The 23,019-nt window shown below is 42.1% G+C and overlaps 1 protein-coding gene across 4 annotated transcripts; it reads left to right on the forward strand.

Annotated features, from left to right (window-relative positions):
- Nucleotides 1-12,301: 12,301 nt before the first annotated feature.
- rbpms2a (RNA binding protein, mRNA processing factor 2a) lies at nucleotides 12,302-21,477 on the forward strand. 4 transcript variants are annotated; one of them, XM_058045913.2, is made up of 8 exons: nucleotides 12,302-12,497; nucleotides 14,405-14,482; nucleotides 15,574-15,612; nucleotides 15,735-15,797; nucleotides 16,672-16,822; nucleotides 17,151-17,314; nucleotides 19,229-19,301; nucleotides 21,113-21,477. In XM_058045913.2, the coding sequence occupies exons 1-7, from the start codon at nucleotides 12,444-12,446 to the stop codon at nucleotides 19,292-19,294; spliced, it is 615 nt and encodes a 204-aa protein (XP_057901896.1). In that variant the 5' UTR covers nucleotides 12,302-12,443; the 3' UTR covers nucleotides 19,295-19,301; nucleotides 21,113-21,477. The 4 variants fall into 4 exon arrangements, with proteins under 4 accessions (XP_057901896.1, XP_057901897.1, XP_057901894.1 ...); XM_058045914.2 differs by having other exon boundaries at nucleotides 17,151-17,299; XM_058045911.2 differs by lacking the exon at nucleotides 19,229-19,301.
- The last annotated feature ends 1,542 nt before the right edge of the window (nucleotides 21,478-23,019 follow it).

Genomic DNA, 23,019 nt, shown 5'->3' on the forward strand with positions numbered 1-23,019 from the left:
TGAGACAGACGGCCACCCCACAGATCCTGAGTTCTGTCTAAGGTTTCTTCCCCAGAGGGAGTTTTTCCTCGCCTCAGTCGCCAAGTGCTTGCGCATGTGGGGTTGCAGTTGGTTCTCTGTTTTTCATGTAAGAATGTGACCTCCATGTGTAAAGTACCATGAGATAACTCTTGTTGCGATTTGGTGCTGTATCAATAAATGGAATTGAATTGAATCTAATTCGGGTGGCCTTCACTGCTGCTCCTCACTCCTCGTGCTTCAAACTCCACTCTCTGGATGTTCTTGCGGAGTAAAAGTCCAATGTTTATGTGGAGCCGACTGATTTAGTGTCTCTGAGTGGCTGAACCTGGTCCTGCTTCTATTAACGGCCTTGTTATTGTTCATCGGACGAGAAGCATGCCTCGGATCTGTGCTGCTGAAGAGGGAACAGGAGAATGTGCCATGGACGTGTGTTTGGATTGGACGTCTGGATGGATGCTCTCTGACCTTTGGGAGATTTACTGAGCTGCAGCTGGATGTCAGTCGGGATTCTATCTCTATATCTACGGCGGAAAACCAGTCGAAGTCGACCAACTTGTCAAGTCCTGCTCCACCATCTTCTTACTATTAATAAAAAGTCAACATTGCGATACAGTACACGGTACAGTCCACGGTACAGTACACGGTACAGTACACGGTACAGTCCACGGTACAGTACACGGTACAGTACACGGTACAGTACACGGTTCATCACTTTTGTCAACATACAATTTGAGAACAAAAGGGGTGGTTGGCATGTTCTATGTACGATTGTTAACTTTTACATAAGCAGGTTTGGGGTTATGTCAAATTGCATTTAGATTAATCAGAGATGAATCAGATTAATCAGATTAATCACAGATCCCAATTGAATTAATTATGATTAATCACTGTTAATCAAATATGTATATTTTTACTGTATTTTATGAACAGAAAGAGTATTGTCAGGATAGGGTGATATATATTTATATGTATTAACAATATGTATAACAGCTCCAAATGAACTGGACATTGAAGTCAAGCTAAAAGAGAATACACATGTTTGAAAGTGTATATTTATCATATATATATACATATATTTATACATCCATGCGTGAATACGTTGTGGCTCCGGTCCTGATCTAAAGTTCTGCTCACACTGTCTCCGGTAGGCACTGCCAAGTTCTTCAGAATTTACCTGCACAGTCGCTTTTTCGTAAATTTTGTCTGTTTTTTGGTGTTTTTTGATGTCATACAACGAGGAAGGGGCGGCACGGCGGAGAGTGGTTAGCATGCAGGCTTCACAGCTAGGAGACGTGAGTTCAATTCCACCCTCAGCCATCTCTGTGTGGAGTTTGCATGTTCTCCCCGTGCATGTGTGGGTTTTCTCCGGGTACTCCGGTTTCCTCCCACATTCCAAAAACATGCTAGGTTAATTGGCCACTCCAAATTGTCCATAGGTATGAATGTGAGTGTGAATGGTTGTTTGTCTGTATGTGCCCTGGGATTGGCTGGGTGTACCCCGCCTGTCGCCCGAAGACAGCTGGGATAGGCTCCAGCATCCCCCATGACCCTCATGAGGATAAGCAGTAGAAAATGAATGAATGAATGAACAATGAGGAAGTACAAAAATGTGTCTTTTGTTGTTTGTTCTTTGAGGTTATGTGCCCTGTGATTGGCTGGCCACCATGCCAGGGTGTAGCCCACCTCTTGGCTCAAGTTAGCTGGGATAGGCAGTAGCCTGCCTAATATATAATATTAACCAAAGAAATACAAAAAATGTAAATATCTTTCAATGTGTTTCACATATGTGTGTGCTATCTTCATAACACAGATCGTACATAACACGAATAAATGGCCTGTGGTTTGTTTAATAGGGTCAAAATACCAGCAGCAGGATGATGTTATGGTTGAGTCGGATCCAAGTCGCTACGTCAAACTAGTATTTGCTGTGTAATGATGTGGAATTTAACGTGAGCAGTTTGTCGTCGTCATCTGAGGTTGATTAGGGCTCACAAACTATTCCACACTTGTTATGAAGCCCAATGTTTACAAGTGGAGTGGGTAGTTTACATTCCACAGCCTTTGCCCAAACAACACGACGTGTGCACGTCTGACAGCTGAGCCAAAGTGTCCAAACATCAGCCAAAATTGATGGAAATGAGACTTACGTGCTTGTAGACCCGTCACCGTCTATGATGGTCACCAACAACAAATGTCGTCATGAATGACCACACCTTTTTGAATGCCAAAACAACATACACAACGTTTTCTTCAGTAAAAATTGCAAAATTAGCAAATTTTCAGATCACCAGTTATTATCACTATGAACATTAGCATGCTAACCTCTATCACAACGTGCTTATAAACTTTTCAACACACATTTCTCACCTTTTCTGTGTTACGTGTAAGTGTGTGTGACAGTAAGAAAACCTCAGGTGAGAAGAAAGAAGACATCTCAACCCCCCCCCCCCCCCAACTGGGCGACTATAAAGAAAGCCACACAAACACTCATACAAAGGTGTTAGTGTGTGTGACAGTAAGAAAACCTCAGGTGAGAAGAAAGAAGAAATCTCAAAACCCCGACTTTTCCCCGCCAGGGACACAACTTTTGGGCGACAATAACATTAGAACAAATAAAAGAAAATAAGGACATACAAATATCAAATATGTGCTTTTGGCACACTGTGCTAGTACCCACCTGCTCGTATCTTTGCATGGATCCTGGTGAAATGGAGTCTGGGGAAAAACGTGCATATCAGGTAATAAATCATCCAAACACATAAAAAGAGACAGGCGGGGTCATGTGTCTCATAAATATCTTTTATTTATCAAGTCTAAGTTTAAACCGCATCTAATCTGGTCCTGGGTTCCATGAGCATTTCCCTGGTTAATGATGCTCTTTTCCTCCTGCTTTGCATCATTATGTTGTTTTCTCTCATTGCGGCTTTCCCACCCACCGAGCGTCCCCTGGAGAAGCTGGCAGTGGAGTCTCACATCCCTCCTGTGTCTGCTAGATGGGAATCTGCTGCCCTTTGCTTTCAACAGCACATCCCTCTGTGTCCTATATTACATACATAAACAGGAAGTGGAGGCCCTATTGCGGCGGAAGGCTGTAGTAAACGGGTTTATTTTCATCAGGTTCATGCTAACTTCATGACACATTCTAGTGTTTTTTTTCTTCCAAGTCTCAGAAACTGATCTGGGAAACTGGGAAATCTCAGTGGTTTCCCATCATAAGTAAATATAGTATCGACAATATTTAAATGGTCCCAGTGGATCTTTCCTCGAGCATTTCCTCTTGGAAAACTGAGTGGTGGGAGGGTCTCAGAGCAAAGGAAATTAAAGCAGACTGTTTATTGTGTTCTACAAGATACAAGCGCAAGGAAGAAGATCGTCTGTCACCCTCCAAAATAGAGAACATGAGCAAATAACGCTACAGCAGCTGTGTCAAAGTGTCATTTGCACGCCTGCTTATTATATTTCAACATCTTTTCTTCATCACAGCTTATTCTTTAGCCACCATTTATTGGTCAATAGTGTCTTTCTTGACACATTGGCCTACTCCAGATTCCACCGTGTTTGTAGCGTGTTTATCGCTTCATTGGTAGCCTTCCAAAAATGACAATTACCAAGGTCCTCTATTTTTTCATATTCTTGATCATAGTATCCATTGATTCCATGATTCCATTATTTGGATCAGTTGTTGATATTTTGTAGAACCTGTTGGGCCTTGTCCTTTGTTTTTTTCCCCAATGCTTTGACCAATTTTTGTAGAGTTATACGCACAAATGCCGAAAATGGTCTAATCTTGCAACGTTAAAGAATCCAGGATTCAGGCTCTTCCTAATTCCATTCCCAACAATCCCTGAAAATGTTTCATTGATCAGCTTAATTTGAACACAAACAAATGAGATAAATGTGGCAAAATCATTCCTTTCTGGTTCAACGTAAAGAAAGCACAGCTCAACAGAATTGTTGTGGACTGTTATCTTTGTAACATAAAGAGATTCCTTTAAACATGTCCTTGAATGCATCTGGGGATTTTACAAATCTGAAAAGTCTGCATAGACCAGATCCCTGTGATTTTAATGAGAGCACAGTCCACAGCAGCAATGATCCTCCATGTTATATATTAGATTTTGTTATGTAAGCCAGCCATAAGATGATGTTGAGGGCTCTGAGAGTTCATTACCTGACAATAAGTAGAATCCTTCTTTAATTAACAAGCATTGTGCTCACACTACATACATGTAGTGATTGGCTGGCCACCAGTCCAGGGTGTGCCCCGCCTATCGCCCCAAGACAGCTGGGATAGGCTCCAGCACCCTTGTGACCCTCCTGAGGATAAGTGGTAGAAAATGAATGAAAAAAGATCATACATTTGTTCAACAATCGTGTACTATACTGTATGGTTATTGGTATAAACAACACTGGATGTGTATTTATATGGTAGCCAATCAATATTGAATATGAGACTGTTCAACAATAATAACCTCATCTTGGTAAATACTATTGATGTTAGTAAGGATCTGAGGAATGAAATGACCAGGGCTTTTTAAGGTTCTAGTCTTAAAGTCTTGATCATGTCCCGTTCCGGCTTGAGGGTTTTGCGATGCGACCCCAGGATGCAGAGAACAGGACCAAACAGGACCAAATGCAGGTAAAACGTAGAATTTAATCCTAATAATTGCAGCAGCAGGCTAAAGCAACTCAGGAATCAAACGGACAAATGATGACGATCCCACGCAGGGAGAAGCAAACACCTGAACTAAATACACACAGAAATTAGGGACAGGTGTGGAGGATTGGGGCAATGAAGGAAGAAGGAAGTAGGAAGTTCCATTCAAAATAAGGGTGTCAAAAACGGAAACTAAAGCCCAAGAAGGTAACTTAAGCAAACTGCCGCGCAGGAGCCTACACAGGGCGTGACAGATTATCCTGTTTTAGTCTAAACACAGTTTTAATAAAATGAAGACTGTATTCTACAATCCACCAGGCCAAAATAGGATTACTCATAATGTTCCAATTACTTCATAATGACAACTTATTTTCTGTTTTGCAATGACTGAATGATATCGTCATTCACTTATCATCAATCATTTATTAAAAGTATGCCTCCCGGGAACTCCTTGTCCTGAAAAAAACCTGACTGAAGCTGAGGTTGTAAGACTTGTTCAGAGCAGAATCGTGACCAGAGAGAAAAATCTTCAAACAGCTAAAATAATGCATAAGTGTACTGTACATCCAAATGAGTTAGGAAGTGAGTGATATGAATAGCCACTTTGTGTTTTTCTTTATCTTCCTGTATTTACACACACACAACATAAAGCGATTTTTGTGATGCGGTTTCCACTTTGGAAAGCCAAGAAAATACAGCTGGAATAGGTGCAGATTCTGGAAGGTCTAGAAAGCATTCTGTGCGTGTTATTGTGTGTAGCTGCTCTGTAAGAGTCCACAACGCAATACAAAGGGTTGAAAATGACCATAATTGGTCCCCTTTAAATATATTGTGTGGCGTACCCCTAGGTCAATACTGGGACCAAAAGCGTTCACCATGTATGTTAATAACCTCTGTAAAGTTATGAAGTTATGACTTAAAGCTAGAATTATTTCTAAGTGATACTACTCCATTTTGTTCTGGGGAAAGCATGCAAGAGCAAAAAGCAAATTAAACCTAATTAACTAAATTAACTAAACCTAATAAAAAGTAAAATAACACTGTGGGACACGTAGTAGATAGGACATACAGTGAAGAAAATAAGTATTTGAACACCCTGCTATTTTGCTATTTCTCCCACTTAGAAATCATGGAGGGGTCTGAAATTTTCATCGTAGGTGCATGTCCACTGTGAGAGAGATAAACTAAAAAGAAAAATCCAGAAATCACAATGCATGATTTTTTAACAATTTATTTGTGTGATACAGCTGCTAATAAGTATTTGAACACCTGAGAAAATGAATGTTAATATTTGGTACAGTAGCCTTTGTTTGCTATTACAGAGGTCAAACGTTTCCTGTAGTTTTTCACCAGGTTTGCACACACTGCAGGAGGGATCTTGGCCCACTCCTCCACACAGATCTTCTCTAGATCAGTCAGGTTTCTGGGCTGTCGCTGAGAAACACGGAGTTTGAGCTCCCTCCAAAGATTTTCGATTGGGTTCAGGTCTGGAGACTGGCTGGGCCATGCTAGAACCTTGATATGCTTCTTACGGAGCCACTCCTTGGTTTTCCTGGCTGTGTGCTTCGGGTCGTTGTCGTGTTGGAAGACCCAGCCACGACCCATCTTCAATGCTCTGACAGAGGGAAGGAGGTTGTTCCCCAAAATCTCACAATACACGGCCCCAGTCATCCTCTCTTTAATGCAGTGCACTCGTCCTGTCCCATGTGCAGAAAAACACCCCCAAAGCATGATGCTACCACCCCCATGCTTCACAGTAGGGATGGTGTTCTTCGGATTGTACTCTTCATTCTTCTTCCTCCAAACACGCTTATTGGAATTATGACCAAAAAGTTCTATTTTGGTCTCATCTGACCATAAAACTTTCTCCCATGACTCCTCTGTATCATCCAAATGGTCATATGCAAACTTAAGACGGGCCTTGACATGTGCTGGTTTAAGCAGGGGAACCTTTCGTGCCATGCATGATTTCACATCATGACGTCTTAGTGTATTACCTACAGTAACCTTGGAAACGGTGGTCCCAGCTCTTTTCAGGTCATTGACCAAGTCCTGTCGTGTAGTTCTGGGCTGATTCCTCACCTTTCTTAGAATCATTGAGACCCCACGAGGTGATATCTTGCATGGGGCTCCACTCCGATTGAGATTGACCGTCATGTTTAGCTTCTTCCATTTTCTAATGATAGCTCCAACAGTGGACCTTTTTTCACCAAGCTGCTTGGTAATTGCTCCGTAGCCCTTTCCAGCCTTGTGGAGGTGTACAATTTTGTCTCTGGTGTCTTTGGACAGCTCTTTGGTCTTCGCCATGTTACAAGTTAAAGTCTTACTGATTGTATGGGGTGGACAGGTGTCTTTATGCAGCTAACGACCTCAAACAGGTGCATCTGATTCAGGATGATACATGGAGTGCAGGTGGACTTCTAATGGGCAGACTAACAGGTCTTTCAGGGTCAGAATTCTAGATGATACACAGGTGTTCAAATACTTATTTGCAGCTGTATCACACAAATAAATTGTTAAAAAATCATGCATTGTGATTTCTGGATTTTTCTTTTTAGTTTATCTCTCTCACAGTGGACATGCACCTACGATGAAAATTTCAGACCCCTCCATGATTTCTAAGTGGGAGAAATAGCAAAATAGCAGGGTGTTCAAATACTTATTTTCTTCACTGTATAAATATTCAGGTTTTGTTATTGTTATTGTTATTGCAGTGCAGTCAGAAAAAAAGACAAAAAGGCAAAGAAAAAGTAAAGCAGATCCATTAAAAGCATCCATCCATTTGAGGGTCGCGGGCATGCTGGAGCCTATCCCAGCTGTCTTTGGGGTACACCCTGGACTGGTTGCCAGCACACTCACATTCATACCTATGGACAATTTGGAGTGGCCAATTAACCTAGCATGTTTTTGGAATGTGGGAGGAAACCGGAGTACTCGGAGAAACCCACAGAGATGCCTGAGCAGAGAATCGACCCCAGGTGTGTGGCCTGCACGCTAACCACTCCTTCACCGTGCAGTTATCAACGATATCAGCGATTCCTAACCAAGCAGCACATTATCCAAGTTCCGCTTGTTGGAGATTTGAGGCAGGATTAACCAAAAAAAAAAGGAAGGTTTTTAGTGTGTCGTCGATCGACTCGAAGCAGAAGTCACCCTTGTGAGGTGTGACCGTGTCAGACAAGTGGTATCCCAGCAGCCCCCTGGTAAAAGGCAAGCATCACCGTGCTATCGATTAAAAGCTTCTACGAATCCATCACATGTGATTGTGAAGAAAGCAGACGGTCGAGTCTCAGCGCTTCACACACTAACGCTGATCAGCTTTAACGTATTCATGAGGACGGCGACTTGCGGCCCAAGCATTGGCCAGACGTCACTAATGCTTCCCAGGCCTCCCTGACTCTATGGTTGGGGGGAACGCTTCAAAGTTTCCCAGGACCTCCAAATGGATGTTTGGCCGTACCACAGAGGACACGGGGAACACAAGCTAAGTGCTTTAGCTGCTGGTGACACTAACTCGGTGGGACAAGCTCAGCGTGGCGTGAAGAGGAAGAGTGCTGTGTGAGGTGACTTATGGGACAATGGGCCCACTTCTCACAAATAAAACATGAACCTCATCCAGACCTTCTCAGCTGTACACTCTTGGCTTCTGTCAGGTGTTTGGTTGGAAAGAAGGTGGGGATATATCTGATTTGATGTTCCTGTACGGTGGAGACAATATTATATATTGCCATATTTGTGACTTATATATACATATATATAGTATTTATGACATTATTTATCACCATACATGACGTGAGACCTTGTGCTGTGTAACACAAATGTGAATTTTGTAGTGGCCTTTTTTTGTGGCCAGCCTAAGGTGATCCCATCCAACCCACATCTTCATATGCCACGCCTCTGAGGAGAAGAGTTCACACATTTAGTTCAGAGTATTTCAGAGAAATTAGCTTCTTGTTTGCATTGAAAACATTTTTCATTGTTCAGTTCAGCTCGTGAATGATGGGAGCAAAAGCAAAAGCATTTATATTTATAATGCATTTACTTAAAAATACTGATTGAAAATTCAGTCTGTCTGAAAATTTTTTTTTTTTACATATTTTAATGATATTACACTAAGATGTTCATGCAGCTTTGTGTATTTATTACTGTATATAGGCAGTCCTTTGATGGCCTTGCTTCACATGAAAACTTCTATGTGCGAGTTGTACTTCCTGAATAAATTCATGATTGTGCTGCAGCAGAGTTAATTTTTCATATGTCGCGAGTGTTGTTGAAATGACAAACAGAGCGTAATATATGGTGCTCCCCCAACCAGGCAGCTGCTGGCTGCAGGACATCTCGGGGTTTTCTCATGTACACGGAGAAAGAACTTACATTTTCATGTCTTATTTCTCAAATACTGAAAATCAGTACATTGTAGTTTCTCATCTGGTGTGTCGGGGCCTACAATTTGGGGTGGTCGTGAAGAACAAGTCAATAAGTGCAGTATTTTACTGAGTGCAGTATTGAAATTTTACTGGAAATATTTTGACAGTTTGGAGCATGAGAACATTTGAGAATCTGTCCTTTACATAATACAGAAAAAATAGAAAAGAATACAATGGTGTACTGAAAAGCACAACCTAGCTTGATGCTTAGTTTGAACGGAAACACTTTAACAATTTACAGTACTGTGCAAATGTTGCCAGCCATAAAATGTGTTGTTTTAGCAATACTTTATAGAACAATATTGTTTTACATTAAAAAAATGATACTCATATCTCATAAACAGTGTGTACACCTCACATATCTGCAGATACATACCGTAACTGCGCCAAATGCAGCGCAAATCACAAGCCGGCATTTATCTGTTTGTGTTCAAAATAATAAGATCTGAATGGATTTGGATGAAATTTTCAGGAATGGCAAGAAATTTGATCTATAAGAATGAATAAATAAAATGTTGGGGGTGACCCAGATCACCATCTTGGTCCAAGAATATTTTAGAGGATTTTATAAGTTTGTGACAAAATAAATTATTTGGTATTTTGGTGTTAGCATGCTAATGTTATCATGTTAGCATTGCTAGCATGCTAATGTTAGTCTAATGGTCTGTCATACCTTGAACTAGACTTTGTTTGGCTGTCATGGGCTGGTGTAGCATAAGCTGGTGTCCATTGTAGTTGGGAGGGCATGGTGAGGAGCGGGAGGAGCATAAAGGAGACGTAAAAATGGAGGAGCATTTCAAAAATGCCCTGATGGTACCATTGATTTAGGTAAGGTGACGTGCTTCCTTTGTAAGAAGTTCAGCCTACCATATCAACACAAAGCATCCATAGCTATGGTTAGCAGCAAAGACGTTAGCAGTTAGTTGGTTAGCCATAGCAAAGCTGTTTATATTATGTATGCTACAGTATATTATGGATCACATGGACCCGATTGGCTGACAACCCGTCCAGGGTGTAACCTGCCTCTCGCCCGAAGTCAGCTGGGATAGGCTCCAGCACACCCACGACCCTAGTGATGATAAGCGGCAATAGATGGATGGACCTGATGTTTTTATTATTTGGAGATTGGCATGCAGATGAACACAACAATGGTAGGTCGCAGGCAGCACACGGGACTATAGTAGTTCTAAACATATCAGAACGTAAATGTCCAGCACCCGATCTGTTCAAGTCATCCAACAATAAATGACTTCATAAAAGTGGTTAGCATGTTGGCCACACAGTTAGGAGATCAGGAAGACCTAAATTCGAATCTCTGTTGGGCATCTCTGTGTGGAGTTTGCATGGTCTGTCTGTGTATAGGTATGAATGTGAGTGTGTATAGTTGTTTGCCCTGTGATTGGCTGGCCACCAGTCCAGGGTGTACCCTGCCTCTGGCACAAAGTCAGCTGTGATAGGCTCCAGCATACCCACAACCCTAGTGAGAATAAGAGCCATAGAAAATGAAGCAAACCACTTTTTTATTATGTATCAATGTTCAGATCTGCCATTATAATGCAATGAAGTTGAAAGAAAAGAGCTCAAGGAGATTAAAAAAAATCAATGAATTACATGAATTAATTACAGACAGCACTGCTAATAATATGGCTCAATAATAATTTAATTTATTTTTACAATATGCCGATGTCTGATAAACACTCCCCCATGATTATATACACATAGCTGACATTTGATTGTTTTTTAATTTATTTAATAAAAATGGACAGACCTCTGCACAGAACACAAAAAATAGACAATTAAAAAAACATGCTCAAACAAGTCCAATTTTTAACCAATCGACTAATAACAAAGGTGTGTTTTATTCCAGCACTAAAGTGTTGATAATGTGAAAAGGTGCACACCCCTCCTCTGGTGAAATTGAGTGGATCTGTCTGAAGCAGATATGCAGCCTTCCACATTAAACACAAGCTGCCTATTTTTAGATGAGATGACTGCAGAGGGCCAGCAACACCATGTAGCTCCTTTCTGCTGCCCCTCCTCGTCCTGCACGTTGGATTGTGTTTTTATACAAAGTCAGGAAGCTCTGGCCTTTCAGAGATGTTTGTTGTGAGGAAGCACACAAGCACGCTGGGAACACGTCCACGTCCAAGTCCAAGTCCAAGTCCTGGGCCTCCTCACCTCACTCTTAGGCAATGCTCTCCAGCCACATCCATCCATGCTGTAAAACACAGAGGGGCACCATCGTCATCTTCACCTCACTTTGGGTAGGGTAATTTATGAGCAATAAGATTGACTTTTATACAAAATGGATGAAAATAATTATATATTTTTAATAATGTTATTTTCCGGTCCAGAATATAAAACACAAAATAATATATGGAGATATTATTGTACACATACATATATAAATACAGAATTGTATACACATACATAGATATGCCTCAAAATATATTATAGCATTATTCTGCATGATATTAATAATTTTGGTGTTAAATAAGTCCTGAAATCCTCGTTTAAACAATTATGATTATGAATTATATACAGTATTAGACACAAAAATGCGTTTTTGTTGCGACAATAAAAATACGAACACAAAGACGCAATCTCAATTCTATTTGTTTATGGGTGATTTATTATTGCCCTTCTTTATCTTTATGATAAAATAAGAGCCTGTAAAAACAAGACGTTGGTAAGTGCCTAAGTATTTACAGTTGGCATTTTAAGTGCGTGTAAGTGCGTTAACTTAGTGCTCACTACTTAAGTACGCATGGAAGCGAGCGACTTGAGGCTGCGAGGGAAGGCCGGAGGAGGGCCGGATGAGGGTCGGAGGAGGGCCGGGGGAGGGCCGGGTCTTCCTGGCACAGCTGAGGCGGATCTCCAGCCTGATTACGTCCACAGCGGACTGCCACATAATTGATGACCTAATTGAGGAGTGGGAGGAGAAGAAGAGGAGGAGGAGAAAAGTTAACTTGTTCCTCTTGCTCACAGTCCCACAGCTGAGGGCATTGATGTGATCGCAGAGGTTTCCGGCTTTTTACTTTCACTTCTTTCCCCCCATCTTTCACCCTCACACACGGAGCACAAATCCACCTTCTCACCTTAGCTGCGTTTCCTTTTTCTCTCACCCCTTGCCCCCTCTTTTTGGGAACATTTACTCTAGCGAAGCACCCTTCTCTTCTGGAGAAAAAAAACCCAAAAACTTTCACCGCCTCACTTCGCCACCTCAAGTTGAACGACCTCCACCGGACTGTCACCGCAGCCGTAGCCCGCTTTGGGGCACTTTCACCCGGCCAGCACGCACTTGGCGCCGCGGCAGCAGCAACGGAAGCATCCTCAACATGAGCCTCAAAACGGACACGGAGCCCAACAACAACGTCTCCATGGAGGAGGAGGTCAGCATTCACTCAATTTATACATTTAAATGTTTTTAAACATTCAAGTTTATTTTCAATTTTTTTTAATGGTAAAGAAAGAAATGCTACCTTTTACATGCTTACAGAAGTGCGGCCGGGGGGGGGGTGTCTTATTTTTTGTTTTTGGCCCCTCAGCACAATTAATATACAGCACTGTGACCCAGTGGGTAGCATGGTGGGTTTTCTCCTGCATGGCATTCCAGAAATATGCATATTAAGTAAATCACCACTCCAAATTGTCCATAGGTATGAATGTGAGTGTGAATGGTTATTTGTCTATATGTGCCCTGTGATTGGCCGGCCACCAGTCCAGGGTGTACCTGACTTTTACCCCAAGTCGGCTATTGGGATAGGCTCCAGCAAACCCCGCGACCCTGAGGATGAAGTGGCATAGAAACATGTAACATAAAGCTAATCATGGATGCTTTATTGGTAGCTTAGCATATTACGGCATTACTGGAATCATTTTAGCATCTTTAATGTATGAAATATGATAAATGAAAATGACCCCACGTCCTTTAATTGTTCCATCAGCGTAAAATGTTTTTCCCCCCTGACTCTGCACAAGGTTTATATTCTAATACTCCCTCCTTTGTAAATGACAAAAATGGATGCCGGTGAATTGCAAGTGTCAACATGTAAAATGTATAATGGGAATGAATTATGAGTAATGGATATGGAGTATTATATTAGGATTAAATATGATCAGCTTCCTTATCAGACATGTCGAATTGGGCAAATGTAACCAAGACTGTCATTCAAGGTGCAGCCCAGTGGACATTTCAGCCGGCAGCGCTTTTATTGCCCTGCAACATATTCTGGAAAAACAAATATTTTATTAGATATTACACTATTTGCTTTGTAACATAAAGTAACATGTTTTCTCCCAATAGTTTTGGTTTACATTGGACTGATTATAGCATCTCCAATGTACAAAATGTATCAAAGTGTGGCCCCGCATTTTGGTATGAAACATATTTCTTGCCACGTATACAATTTAAAACAAAACTAGAAGTGTTTTTAGAAATGATATTTTTCATGTTTGGAGAGCGAGCATGTTGCCCGTTTGCAGCTGCCATGATTTGTCTTTGTGGCCAGCAAAGTTTTCTTGACTAATGACTCCTTAAGGAGGCGCAGTGAGGGGGAGCAGTGCACCCCGTTGTTGTTCCTTTGTTCATTATCTCCATCAAAGGTTGTGTCCTCGCTGGCCTCCTTAGCCTCATTTCCTCCAAGACCAAAGCTCAAGCGTCACGCCTGCAATGAAAGGAGAACTTGCTTTTGTAAATGAATCTAGAAAATGACACGCTTAAGTTGTGTTAAATATGGCATCCTTGAAGGAAGCCGACTGCTCGGGCCTTTTTACTTTCCCCAAAAAGGCAGAGCGGCGGCAGGGTTGGGGCCGTGGGTCAGAGGAAGGAAATGGTGTCGCGCTGTGCACTCTTGTCTAGTGCTGTTCCTCCGGCAGCCCCATTGTGGCCACGGTCTCCCCACCAGCTGGGAACTAATGGGTCCCGCTCTGCTGTTTGTTTCCACGGCCGTACTGGGCTGCACACGGCATCGGCCCTCATGGAGCCAGTCGTGCACAACCGGGGGTCCCCGGCAGGATGGGAGGCATCTTGTTTTTCCTTTGGGGTTTATGGACGACCATCTTGTCAACATAGTGTTTATTTGTATGATATTGTATTGCTACTGTTATCTTTTCATTATCAGCGTTCCAAGAGGTCACTAAATTACAATGAGAATAGTATAGCATGTAAAAACTCGGGTTGGTGGGTAATCCAAAAAAATCTGGGGATTAATTAACCTCCCCTTAAATTGTCACTGTAGGGTGGTGGTGAATTGGGGAAAAATGGTGTCAAGTTTAACTGAGTCAATGCTGTTTTCAGGTACGAACACTGTTCGTCAGTGGCCTCCCAGTCGATATTAAACCACGAGAGCTCTACCTTCTCTTCAGGCCATTTAAGGTATGTTATGGCGTTGCAGGATTTATAAGGGAAAACGTGTGCGCTGGGAAGTATGGTGACTAACTGAGAATGTCTTATCCTTAAAAGCCTTAAATAGCTTCATGCTGCAAATGTAAGAACACTTTCTGTGCTTATCACTTCAAAGATAACATTTTAATTTCAACACAAAATGTTCCTTCTTTTCTAGTCGCCCACAAAGATTGAATCAAGCCCCTTTTTGAACATTGGAGCTGAAATCAAACGACCTCCCTGCTAATGAGTGCAAATATTTGCATATATGAAAATGAGGCCACATCATTGTTCATCCACGGCTTCATAAACACCCACCCACTTGTGTCCTAACTAACCAAATTGGAAGTGGAATCCCTCGCACATGGATGAGCCTGTGGAATGTGTAAATGAGTAGCCCTCGCCACTGACCAACCAGCCGTGCGTGCATGCGACCCAACTCGCCCACCGTGGAGGGAAATCTTGGAGCGTTCAAACCTTGGAAAAGGCCTGAAATGTTTTGCTACTCATGCTGACCCGTTTGTCAGCTTTTTTTTACGTGTGAGAAAACTCCCTCGCGCTTCAAAAGCGTAAACGCTGTAAAAACGCATACTAGAAGGGAAATGCTACAAATTCATAGAACAAAATGGCAGATATCAGTGGTGAAAGACCACAGCAAAGTTGACCGAATGATGGGTATAGATGTAAAAATGGTTTATTCTAATACTGTAAAGTAGTACGTCTTTAAGATGGAAGTATCCCTGAGGTGTGGCACCTGTGGTGGCAGGGCTTCTGTGGCAAACTTCTGTTTGGTTCCATCAAATCCTCCATGCAGTTTGGGCTTTGGCTTTTAGTTATTTGCTCCCAAATCCATATTTTCTTTGTACATACATTTGGTCCATAATCTCAGTTAAGACACTGCAATAAATACACCACACAGTAGCGTTGGGTGGGTTAAATTTTGACTTAATTGTACCGTAAGAAATACGGCAGGAGCCGCCATGCTGGCTGCCGACTGATCTCCAGCTGATGCTGAGGTGTTTATGCCTGACTTCCTGCATGTGACTCCACGGTGGATAATTGGCTGTCTTTCTTCTCCGCAGGGTTATGAAGGGTCACTGATTAAGTTAACATCAAAACAGGTGAGATTCTCCCATCCACGCTAGAAACTGTTGCTAAAACACTTGGTTGTGTGTGTGTGTGTGATGGCAGAGGAGGCTGCATTGTTTTTAATGGCGATTCCTCGTATGACTTTGTCTTGCAGCCTGTTGGGTTTGTAACCTTTGACAGCCGATCTGGAGCTGAAGCTGCAAAAAATGCTCTCAATGTAAGAATGTATTTGATCAATGCACACGTTTTGCTATCCCCTTTTAATTGTGTTGTTGTTTTAACATAGATATCAAAACATTGGGAATGTTCTCTGAAAAGTCCTCCCTCCCGTCAGTTACCACCAAGTCAACTCTTTCTGTCTTCTCATAATTCAATGGCAGGGACTTTTTTGGAAAGAGACGACAATCCTGTAGCATTACGGTAGTTTACTTTGACCTTGATACACATCCATTTCTAGTCTGGTGTAGCTTTCCTCATTTTGCATATCACTGCTTTACTATACTTGTGCTATAGCCACGTTTTTTTAGTGTTCTTTGGACACATCTTCAGTAGTGTAACCTTATTTTTCACCAGTAGGCCTAACACGCTCTTTTAGCATAGACTTCCTTATGAGCATCACTTCTTAGGCACACCAGCAGCACACACAAACACACACACTCAAATACTTCTCACTTGCATGTGGGCACAACGCTTAGGGCACAAAAACACAAGCAGGGTAAAACCACCCAAAAAATGCCACTCAAGTCTCGTCATCGGCCCTTTTCCTCATCTCGCTCTCCTCCCGGCTCGTTGCAGCGGGATGAACTCCATGAGCACGAGCTCACTGAGAGGAAAAGAGATGAAACTATGTTGAAATACTCCAGACTTGTATCCTTTTCTCCTAAAGTCCTGAACTGTTTTGCTGGAATGGAAGCAGTTGGGAGGAAGTGGGTGTGGTCTTCCGGTCCGCAGGACACAACAGCTGAAAGGATACATCCTGAGTATTGAAACATGGCTGTAGGAAAGGAGACGGTGCGAGACTAAGAAGTACAGCCCCTCCAACTTAGCCCACCTCCCTTACAATCCCTTGTCCCCCTCCGTCTCTCCCTCAGGGCATCCGTTTTGACCCCGAAAGCCCCCAGACCCTGCGCTTAGAGTTTGCTAAAGCCAACACGAAGATGGCAAAGAGTAAGCTGATGGCCACACCGAACCCCACAAATATCCACCCTGCTCTAGGAGCACACTTCATTGCACGGGACCCATGTAAGTTGTACGGCTGCACCACTCTAGGCTCATCCACCCTCACTTGGACAGGGCCGCAATAAATCCAGCTTCAATGTTATGGAGTACTGAGATTAAAGGGGATCTAACAACATCTAACCCGCACCGCACATGCATGCATCATCTCGATCTTCAACCACTTTGCTTCCTTCCAGAGAGGAATTAACTTTGACTTGTAGTAGACATGTACATGTTGGAGGTTACGGGTTACATGAAGTCCATTCATATCAATAAAAGATGGCAGTTCTGTACAAATGCCAATGAAGGTTGGGTGAGTCAGCTGTTTTTCCACATTCCCTGTAATTCCCAGACGACCTGACAGGGGCAGCGCTCATCCCGGCCTCCCCGGATGCCTGGACCCCTTACCCACTCTACACGACGGAGCTGACCCCCGGCCTTCCTCACGCGGCCTTCACTTACCCAGCAGCGGCAGCCGCCGCCGCAGCCCTCCACGCCCAGGTGAGGGACCAACCGGTGTGTCTAGCTTCTATCTTCCATGTTTCCTTCAATACGTTGACTGTATGTTTGTTGTCCTAGCAAGCATACCACAGCGGGGGGGCTAGCGCTTTTTCAGCCTGGGAGCCACTTTCAAAATGACAAAGACCCAAAAGTCTTCCTTCTACTATGAATACAGAAAATGATTGTTGTACCTGGATGTCAGGGTTTTTTTCAGCAAGTCCACATGATCATCTCTTCCTGTAGGCCTAAAACGTACAACATAGCCTGTATATAAAATCTACCTCATCATATTGAAACTACATTAGTATTCATGTATTACTTGCTATCAAACATGACTGATATAAAATAACAAATAATTATTAACAATGCAACATATTAAAGATTTCGGCAATGGGCACACTTTCCACTTGAATCATGAAATGCTAGAATAAGAAACAGAATTGTAAACACACATTTCTGTAGCATTCAGGACGCTGAAGCCAAGCCATCGAACAATTGACTTTTTCTCCATGCGCACAGGAACTAGCCGCTATAAGAACGGATGGCTTGTTATGGTTATAGCCGTCTTGTATCCGTAATCGGAAAGTTGTATCCGTTTGTAGCTTGAGACGTCTGTTTACCACCTAATCTCTGCCAGGGAGAAACGGCGAATCAGGAGGGGAGCTGAATGTCAGCTGACTGACTGTCATGTTGTATGACATCCCCAATGTTTTCATGATGGGTAGCTTGCGATCAAAACAAGAGGCACACCTGCACTACAGTATACCGTAGATCCCGTTAGCAATTGATATGCCCATAAAAATGTCTGACACACGGGCCCCACGACATTGGTGTTCTCCGTTTTTGAATCAATATTTGCAATAAGTGACTGTACACAGGACCCTTTGGTCATAGAATTAAAGAAAAGGGCTAAAAACTCAAATCACTGGAGTTGTTCACACTTGATTTGTTGAATATACCGCATGTTCAGTTTCAGACAATTCTTATTTGTTTTAATTCAGACTATTTTTACCCCTCCAGCATTCAATCTTCATCCTTAATGATAAATTAGATGTGATAGTCTAGCGGTTGGGACCTAAAGTGGCTATCATGTTTTTTAGGATTTTCACTTCCATGATGTCTTTCCTTTTCTTTGGCACACTTCTGCTTGGGAGATATAAGTGCAAAATGAACTTGGTGATATTATCCTTCCTCAGTGCAGTTGTCAGCCCCCACATGGTATTCTTTGGGCGGGGTGTGCTGTAGTTCCCTAGAGTTTGGTGTTTGTGCGGGGGGGTCTATTTGTGTATGAACAGGCTAAAATTACGTTTTTATTCATGGGGGTACGTAAGCTAGTGTTCTGTCTACATTTCAACGTGTAGGTTATTTGGGGCAAAAACGCCAACTTATAAACTGTAAGAGCTTAAATATTAAATGTTTTAGAAAGCAGTCATGGTTGACAATGGAAATGGAAAATACCTTTGGGTCATTTCAAGGTCATTGTGTGTTCTTGTGTAAGAGCATAACACTACATCACCAAACACTATGACATAGGCCTTCTGGCACAGGAATGCAAGGTATTTGCTTGGAGAAATACTCCTGAGCTAATGTAGCCAAGTGTGTGGGGGGGGTCTTTTTAAATTGGAATCTGAGAAGTTCCTGAAGTGTTTGCACCAATTCTCTGCTATGAGACTTGAATGGGCAAATTACTTAACCTTAATAACCTTTTGGCTATTTAGTTATGTCACAGCTTAGGAAAAAGGAGGCCTCATTCTGTCATGGCTTTGGATAGGAACTGGGTGGAAATGTTTATCTTCACATTTCCATGCCTGTTCATTAGTGCAAAAGGTCAAAGTAGATATGTACTACGTTGTGGAGAAAATCCCCAGAATGAACTGTTTTAAGCACCAAAGCCTCATTTTGGTCATGACTATGTTTGTGTTTCTTTAGATGCGCTGGTACCCTACCCCATCTGAGACTTCCCAGCCCGGATGGAAGTCCCGGCAGTTTTGTTAGATATTTAGTGAGTAACCTTTGGTCCAATGAGTGTTTAGATTTCCCCAACACTATCCACCTTCCGGTCAGTGCTAACCTGATCTTGTGGACACTGAAACTGCAAAATGTGTCAATACAATTCTGAATGAGGGTAAAGACTGAGCCTTGGTATGAATGCAACTTTTAGAAAATGTTTCTTGCCTGTTTTACATCCATTTGTCTGATTTCCGTGTAGTATACAAGTTGAGACTTTTGGTTTCTCTCAAAGCAATTTTCCCATGTGCATGTCTTATACTTAAAACTTAAAAATGGCAAAGAATAGTGACCAATTCACCATGGAGATGCCATTAGGATGAAATTAGAGCAGAGTTAAGTTATAGACAAAGGTCAAGTGTAAAAGCCAACTAATAAGCCTGGATATTGTGCTTTTGGGTGAAATTTCAGGATGAAGCTAAAATGCACTGACTAGGGATGTCCGCAGAAAAATGTGATGTGGTCATATCTGTATGATTGTCATGATAGTGACATGCGCCACACGGCAAGCTGAAATCATTCAGTTTCATCTTGGAATTGTAAGTGTGTAATGTCCACTCCAAGATACGGAAACAGCCGTGAAGATCGGGAGGTACTTTTTAGTAGCATGGTTGTGGCCAATCTGGCACAACACACAGCTATCAAGAACCCAAAGACGTTACACCCTCTAACAAAGGGTCTCAATAATGATGAAAGTGCTGGCTATGCGATCGGGAATTTAATTTTGGGCCCTTTCTACAACTTATTTTGCATATTGCAGGATTTCTTTGTAGAAAGTGTTTTTGTAAAATGCATCCAGTGGCACGATGTGTACTTTACACAAGATGTGACTTGAACGAGGGAAGACTTGCAGCCAATATCTTTTATGGGAAATGCTGAAAGTTAGGTGAGCTTTAATTTGACCCTGTAAACCAGTGGTTTCTCAACTGGTGGGTCAGGACCCAAAAGTGGCTTGAGGAGCAGTTCCTTGGCTGGGGTGCGGGGAGGGGGAAAAAAAACACCCTAATGTAATGACCCAGTGTCATGTTTATGCTATTTGCATGCTCCAATGCCTCGAGGTGGATGCCATGTTTCTGGGCCAGTTCGTCAAGCTGGGGTGGGAGAGGAAGGACATCCAGTTGGAGACCGAACGTGACGTCTGTCTGACACACAGCTGCAGATATATGCTGGAGATGGCGTCACTGCAATGTAGCTCATGTTGTATTCCAGTCCTAAGATGAGAAACTAGTTGAACCACTGCTCTAAACTTTTGAATGCAAATGTTTCAGTATTTTTTTTTGCATAACTTGCTGTTCAACAAGCAGTTGAATATGGGCATACAGTATGCTCCCTCTTCTAGTGGGTATCTCGGACACTCTAAGCTCAGTGGCCACTTCCATCTGACAACATCCTTGTCTAACAAGGGTGAAGTAGTCCTGGCCGTCTTCCGGTTTAACCTGCTTCCCAAAGAGCAGGGGTGTCAAACTCGTGCCGTGGAGGGCCGAGACACGAAAGGTTTTCTTTCCAGCCGCTCACTAAAGTAGGTGACTAATGATTAACCCTCCTTTGGTTTGAAAGAAGGCGCTGGTCAATTAAATCACCTGCTGGAGAAATTGGTAGTCCCACATGTGCCCGAGAGTATGTTGCACACTTTTACATTAGACATGGGAATTTATTGCTTAGAAGTCCGATTTAGTAGGTTCATCCTGAAATTTCTTCAGAAAGCTCAACATCCCTAACTTTTGAGTATTGCATCAATTTTATTTATTTTTTGGGGGGTGTCTTTTGCTCCAGTCATTGGAATAACTGTTTCCCTATTTCCTACAGGCCTCTGGAAACCCCACCTTTGTCCAGTTGAAGTGAGGTTTGCAAGTTCTTAATTTAATCTGGTTTATTTAATGGACAGATGTGCATTAGAAACAGTATTTATATCTCCTCCCAATTGTGTCTGGGGGGGGTTAAACCATCTTTGCTGTTGACAATCACCCATATGCTACTGTTGTGGTACCATCTCAGCACTTGATAGAAACTCGTGTTACTAGTCAAAGCTCCATGGACCATCGTCGCTGAGGAAAACGACCACCTTTTTGAAGTTATTGTAACGTCTCTGACTGACCACTGGCCCCAGAAGGTTTAGCTGCGTGAAGTCGTTGCATGTTCAAGTCTTTCTGGCATGAATTTAGAACAGAGTTGTGTGTGTGTGTGTGTGTATCCTGGTTTTCTTAGTTTGTGTTGCCCCTTTACCTTTTGGTCTAGACAGCGAAATGTTTTGTTGTTCTGTGTAGCTCCTTGGTCTTACCTCCATCCCCATGTTCATGACAACCCCCATGCCCTGTGCTCATATCGGTGTCATTATTTCAGCAAAATCAAGTACAAGTATTTTGTACTTTTTGCATATTGTGTATATTTATGCATTTTTGTGCAACTAAAAGAACATGTATAAGTTGGATGTTTAGTCGTCTCTTGTATTTTGGTGTTTTGATCCAATAATCCTGTTTAAATAGTTTTAGAGGAAGAAAAGTGCAATTTGTTTCAATGGGAAGTGGGTGTCTGTCAAAATATTCAGAACGTGGCGCGTGCCAGTCTGCTAAAATGAGATTGCTGTAAAATGATCTTTCAGAATGTGAAACTGGACTACAAATGTAAAGGGTTGCTTTTTGGGTGCCATTTTGAAATGGGGACACATGATTCGAGAGATGGAGGAATTTAGTTTGTGGTTTAGAAACAAGTTTTGTCTTTGTGTCTGCTGTGCATAAGATGTGTTCAAAAAAAAAATCCCATCTTATGAATAAAAGAAGTGAATGCATTTTTCTGGTGGTTTATTTTTCCAACGGAAAGTTTGTAAATGCTTTAAAAATGATCTCAAAGAAATGGACGGCATGGTCAGCAGATGTTCTCATCAATAATGCATCGCTGCTATTCATTTGTAATGCACAGATGCATTAGTGTCTCTCTGCATCATGTGTAGCGTTGACCTCCACACTTCTGGGCTCCTATGCTGGTAAGACTGTTCAACCACCCGTGATGGATTCCCACGGGACACTTTGGACTCTTCTCAATGTGGCAGCTGCCTATAATTGTCGTGCTTAACTGTAAACATTTCCCCTACTGTGCCCTTGTAACGTATACAGGCAGAAGACTTGAACACTCAAGCCACATCCTACATACATGTACTAAATTAGGTAAACTTGCACAATCTACAGGGTCAGGCAAAATGATCACACATTTGTAGGTTAAAGTAACAAAAGAAAAGTGTTTTTATTTTCAAAAGTACATATGCTGCCATTTTGCTTTTTCTTTATAATGCCACTGTTTTTCATTTCTTTGTCAGTTGCTGCCAGGAATTGGACTGGTGAACATCGCTTTCATTGTGGAAACATTTATCAAAACTAACAAATCGAACTGCAACACAAGCTTTCCGTTTGCACTTCAATCTAAGGCAATGCAGCAAAACAATACAATTATTCCCCTTTTATTACGCACAGCTGCAAAAGTCAATAGTGCAAAATAAATAAAACAGAAAAAATACTGTTGGCTGTCATTCAAGTACTTTGGCTTTTTTTTTGGTTCTGGCACCCCTAATGATTTTCAAGATTTTCCTTTATAAGCCATTTCAGTTAAATATAAAGCAGACAGACACAGTGATATTTGAGAAGTGGAACGAATTTTAGAGAATTTACAGAAAGTGTACAATAATTACTTAAAAAGTAGAGAGGTGCAAGTTGGGCACCCCA

The sequence above is a fragment of the Doryrhamphus excisus genome, linkage group LG11, assembly GCF_037039965.1.
Source record: "Doryrhamphus excisus strain RoL-2023G ecotype Guam linkage group LG11, RoL_Dexc_Guam_v1.1, whole genome shotgun sequence".
Lineage (NCBI taxonomy): Eukaryota > Metazoa > Chordata > Actinopteri > Syngnathiformes > Syngnathidae > Doryrhamphus > Doryrhamphus excisus.